Here is a 5,696-nt window from a genome sequence, read left to right on the forward strand (position 1 = left end):
TGTCCTAATCTAAATAATTACCCTTTACTCTACTAATATTAAATTGACTCTCGAGATTCATCTTCAAACGATTGTCTTAGACCAATATTCATAGTCAGATCTTATATTTAAGACAGTCTCAAGATCATCTTTAGATACCCCGTAGCCAAGAAATGTTCCGTACGGCATCTTTAGATAAATTCAAGACGGCTTTGAATATAAGATCCGACTATAAATACCGGCCTCAGTACCGGCTTCAGCTGATTGTGAGTTTCTCAGTAGAGACGCAACAATAAATCATAATACTTGAATCGTGTACCTCTTGAATGCTAAATACGGCGTGTGAGATTTTTGGCTCAAGATTAGTGGTTTGAAAGCTTCTGGGAAAGCGTATACCAGGAGAGGCGATAACACGTTAGCGAAAAGAATCGAAAACATGTGACCTTGAGCGAACTTTTGACCTCTCTGGAACTTTTCCATGTCTAACCAGAGCGGTTTGTCCGTTGAATTTCGATTGCAATCTCCTCGATGCAATGCGCCCGATATGAGGAATAACAAGGAGTCCGGTACACTTGGTGCATATGTGTTTAGGTTATCTATTACATGTTCATATTTTTCTTTGTCCGTCCATTTATCATAATCCCCCGGTTTGGCAGAATTCTGATCGACAATATGCTTAAAATTTTTCACAAAACATTCCATGTGTTTAACGGCGTTCCTTGCCTCTGCAAGTTCATACCGTTCAGTTGCATCTCTTGTGTATTTATCGATGTCTTCGCTACTTTGATTTTCTCGACTTGACATCATTAACTTTGTCGTGTCCTGCGTATTAAGTTGTTCTGTAGGAATAAGCTATTCATTATCGTTACTCGTTATCATAATCTTAATAAAATTACCTTTTTATAAAAAAGGTACAAAAAGCCAAGTATACGCGTAGAAAGAATAAATATATAATGAACAAAACTTCGGTACAAAAGTACTCAAATCTAGTCGGTTTAGCAGTGCCGAAAATTTAGAATCAAATATTTATTTGTGTTATTTGTATTAATATGTGTCTATTTAATATTATTATCTTCTTTATTTCTTCGAATAAAATATTTTATTCAATTGAAATTCTGATTGTACGCATCTTCAAGAATTTTAGAAAAGTATTCCAAAACATCTCTAACTACATTTAATTGAATGTAGAATGTTTAATTTTGTATAGATTTACACATTTTTTTATGTTTTAGTAATTAATACATGTAATATTGGTATGTAAAACAATACACCCAAAACTTTCATTATATAAAATCGTATTCTGTAATATTCTATAATCATTGGATATAACATTTTAAGACAATTTGTATAGTTGGTGCATGTTTTTATATTATTCCATTTGTAGGGAAGGTAAATTTGAGTATTTTTTAAAATCGAAATTTTGTTAATTATATACAGTATAATGATGACATAACCCTAGTAGCACATAAATATTTTAAAAGGTTAAATATATTTTAAAATCTTTTTAAAATACTTTATAAATATTTCAAGTTATATTTATTCTTTCTACGTGCATACTTGACTTTTTGTACATCTTTTTTACATAATGATGACCTAATTAATTAATGGCCGTGACGCAATAGGAAATGATTATAACAATTCTACCGCAAATGCGAGCCAATAAAGCGTGGGATACAGTGCGTTGTTTAAATTTGAACAAAAGAATATATTTTCCACATTTAAACTTAAACCACGCACTGTGTTCCGCGTTTTATTGGCTCTCATTGGCCTTCCTTCATCGATCCTTTATTTTTTTTTCGGAGCAGTCACCACTCTTGTTATCTACCACAAATATTGCATATCCGTTTGAAATGGTGACAACGCTAAAATAAAAATCTACGAGTTTTATAAACTCTGCTGATTTATTGTCTATAATCTATATAATCCTTTTTAAATTAGGTACCCGATAGGAAAATATTTAGAGAATTATGTGACGAAATCTGGATGAAACTTGGAATGCTAGAATTATGCGTAAAAAATTCGAACAATTAACACATGCGAAAGTAGAGACGTTTCATCAAATATTGATAAATACTTGCACAATGTATTTCTAAATAGTTTGTCAGCAAAACAGCTGCGTTTTGGCGAGTCACCTTAAGGTCTATCTACATAAGACGCAGGACGCGGGTCGCAAGTCGCAAGATTAGACGCAGCGTGACGTATTTCCGGCCGCAACAAGCCGCAGGCTTCAATACGCAGGACGCACAGAAGTTGGGCGAATTTCAACTTTCACGTCCTGCGTCGAAGCGACCAGCCAACCAGGACATATCTTGTCATATCGCGGCAACTGTCAAATATTCTCGTATATCGTAGGATCTCGTCGAGGCGAGAAATTAAGTATTTTTGAGAAAAAAAATGGTATATAGGTAATTGGGATTCCGCGGCAACGCGGGATTTAATTTATAAACACGCAAAGAAAAGATTAGCCAAAGGAGCTAAAATTTAGCAGTGACAGCTAAAATGTGTCTTTGAAATAGGGACAGCTAATGTTGTTGCTGCCAAACCTCAATTTATTAGCTCTTTGAATTTAGATACTGCAGCGAAAAATATTAGCTGTTAGAAACAAATAATATTTAGCTGTATATACAGAAGCGTAGAAACATACGTTGAACAGCATTATAGGACGAAAAGAACGATACCATGCCGTTGTATTGTACCACACGCGAATTAATGGTACGCTGATACATATGGCAACGTCTCAAAAAGAATTGCAAATCGCATGTTGGGATCGCGCTCCGAATATATTTCGAAGTAGCTGCTACTTTCTTAGCTGCTCGTGCTAAGTGCGCTATTCTTTCCAACTAATAAAGTTGTATCTCGCAGCGATTGAATTTTATCTATAATCACCAACTTTTAGCAACAAAACACTTAGCCTTTTAACTAATTTCAAAGCAGCTACTGCAATTTAGCTGATATTACTAAGTCATTTCTTTGCGTGAAGTAAAAACAAATCCTGGTTTGTACGCCAAAAGTGTCAAAACATATAAAAACCAGGACCAAAAAAATTTCGCATGGACAGATAACTTAAACTTGCACACAGCAATAATAACTTGCGTCTTCTTGTATTCATGTTATACATATATTTCTTTCACAATTCTTAATGATAGTAATTGCTTCTGAAAGAGAAGTTATGACATTTATGTTCTGATTGACATTTTATTCATTTTTCTTTTGACGCAGAGAGTTCGCTGCGTATCTATGTGGACTATATAAACGCAAAAGTCTTACGACCTGCGACTTGCGTTCCGCGTTCTGCGACTTGCGACCCGCGTCCTGCGTCTTATGTAGATAGACCTTTTTATACAATCATTGTGAAATTTTCTCCTTTTGGAACCCCTTTGAAGTTAGCCCCCATTATTTAAAATTTTAACTTTTTTTACGAGTTCCCTATAGATTTACAATAGTTCCAGAGTTCTTGATGGGTTTAAAAAATAGTTCTGCCAATTAAAGACGTTAAAATGAATTTTTTTAAATAGGGGCTAACTTCACGCAGCCCCCTATTTTCGTAAAAACTAATTTTTTAATGGAGTTCTGGATAGATTTCGCATAGTTCTAGAGTTCTGGTACATTTTAACAATAGTTCTGCACGAAAAAGTAAAAAAACGAAGTTGAAGAATCAAGAAACAGTACCCCAGAAATAGGCATAACTATAAAAGTATTAATGTAATGGAATTTTGCCAATTTAGGATTTTCGATAGAACTCTGCGGGGCTACCGGGAACTCTCAACAGAACTGCCGAAACTGTGCAAAAATGTTTTCGGGTCGTCTTGTAAGACAGAAACGGGTCGTCTTATAAGACCCGAAAAAATTTTTGCACAGTTCCGGCAGTTCTGTTGAGAGTTCCCGGTAACCCCCGCAGAGTTCTATTGAAAATCCTAATGCCAAAAGTCTGTGTGATTAAAGGGGAGAAAGTTATAGGCGATTTTAGGTTTCAGTTTCTGTCTTATCAGTTTCTGTCTTATAAGACCCGAAAAAAATTTTGAACACTTCCAGCAGTTCTGTTGAGAGTTCCCGGTAGCCCCCGCAGAGTTCTATCGAAAATCCTAATGGCAAAGTTCCATTACGTTAATACTTTTATAGTTATGGCTATTTCAGGGGTACTGTTTCTTGATTCTCCAACTTCGTTTTTTTTACTTTCTCGTGCAGAACTATTATTAAAGTGTATCAAGAACTCTAGAACTATGCGAAATCTATCCAGAACTCCATTAAAAAATTAGTTTTTATGAAAATGGGGGGGGGGCTGCGTGAAGTTAGCCCCCCATTAAAAAAAATTCATTTTAATGTTTTTAATGAGCAGAACTATTTCTTAAACCCATCAAGAACTCTGGAACTATTGTAAATCTATAGGGAATTCGTAAAAAAAGTTGAATTTTTCACAATATTTGAGAAATTTTTCTATCGGGGCATATTTAAAACATGAGGTACATTTCGAAACATGAATGATGAAAGTTGATTGTATGTATGGGTTAATAATTGTAATTTTTAAAATACTAGGACACACACACACAACACAAGCGCGCGCTTCGCGTACGTGACTATTTCTCTTAAGAACAACCAATTTTATACACAGTCTCTAATTATTCTGCAAAAAAACAATTAATTTTTTTTACTTACAATCCCAGTAATTTGTCAGTAAATTGCCAAAAAATTAATATCAAATTCACTCAAAACTTGGTTCCAAATACTAATAGCATCTATGTCCACGATCAGTTCGTGTTTTGTTGGCACAACTTGTGAACATAATTTGACAGCACATTGACACCAAAAATTGAGCAAGGTTTGCGCAACACAGTTTGATAATAGCAAATTGTCGCCAAATTCTGAACAAAGCTTGCTCGTATGGAACAGAGCTTGCTCGGCTTTCGGCGACACTTTGTTGTCACGATATGCCAGCAAATTTTCTCGTATTTCAATTTATAATTTGTCGACAACGTCTGATATAATAGAGTTTGAAATTTAGTGCTCGTTGCTTACAAACTTTTAGGACAAGCATTTGGTGAAATTTGCTTTAGCAAGTTTGGCTATCTTGTTGTTAGATACCATTACTTACGTTGATACTTGTAGTTAACTATATGCTGGTGTATCTAGATCTTGAGTGTGAACTGTCGAAGAACTGATGGAAACTGCCGCTGTAGTACACTTACACTTAATTATTATAGGTCGTAAACAATTGTCTAGGGGCGTCACAAGAGAAGGGGGTGCCAGATTTAAGATGCGAACACAATTTTTAACTTTTTGTTTTGTTGCAATTTTTTCTTAAATTATAAACGTACCAAAGAAGCGTATAAAAAAATTGACATTTTATTGATTTGGATTTATATTTTTCATTTTTTTCATATTTTATTCTAGTTTTTTGTTTACGGAGTGAGTAGAAATTTAAAAAATTTAACATAATTTTTAGTTGTTTGATACCTTCTCAGCTTAAATTATAAAATACGGAAGGTGAACCAAAGTTTACCTAGAGGCAAACTGATCCTAAAACTGCTTTTGTACGGCACTGGCTAAAACTGCTTTTGTAGTCGACTTGCAGCGCTACAATGCGGTTATAAAGGTTCCTTGGTGCAACTGAATAATTTTATCTATAGCTGTGTCACATAAGACATAGACCTATTCTTTATAAAAAATATTACCTCAGCCAGACCTCTGTGAACCTGGCATCCGACTTTTCAAAAAAAAAT

At 34.6% G+C, this 5,696-nt stretch overlaps 2 protein-coding genes across 5 annotated transcripts in view; both read right to left on the reverse strand.

The window, feature by feature from the left end:
* The window catches only part of LOC105561649, a 12,010-nt gene extending 6,833 nt beyond the window's left edge, over positions 1 to 5,177 (reverse strand). For 2 of the 4 annotated variants that reach the window (XM_012011815.1, XM_012011814.1), the window contains exons 1-2: positions 5,069 to 5,177; positions 299 to 818 (exon numbers count right to left, since the gene is read on the reverse strand). In XM_012011815.1, coding sequence (XP_011867205.1) covers positions 299 to 786 — 488 coding nt within the window. In that variant the 5' untranslated portion in view covers positions 787 to 818; positions 5,069 to 5,177. Of the gene's footprint in view, positions 1 to 298; positions 832 to 5,068 lie in introns of all 4 variants that reach the window. The other 2 variants (XM_012011817.1, XM_012011816.1) reach the window with 2 other exon arrangements.
* LOC105561648 overlaps positions 1 to 5,696 on the reverse strand; it is a 28,187-nt gene that overhangs the window by 7,117 nt on the left and 15,374 nt on the right. The gene's annotated exons all lie outside the window — the stretch shown is intronic.

This window comes from Vollenhovia emeryi, unplaced genomic scaffold (genome assembly GCF_000949405.1).
Source record: "Vollenhovia emeryi isolate VEMERY1.0 unplaced genomic scaffold, V.emery_V1.0 DF939203.1, whole genome shotgun sequence".
In the NCBI taxonomy this organism is placed as follows: Eukaryota; Metazoa; Arthropoda; class Insecta; order Hymenoptera; family Formicidae; genus Vollenhovia; species Vollenhovia emeryi.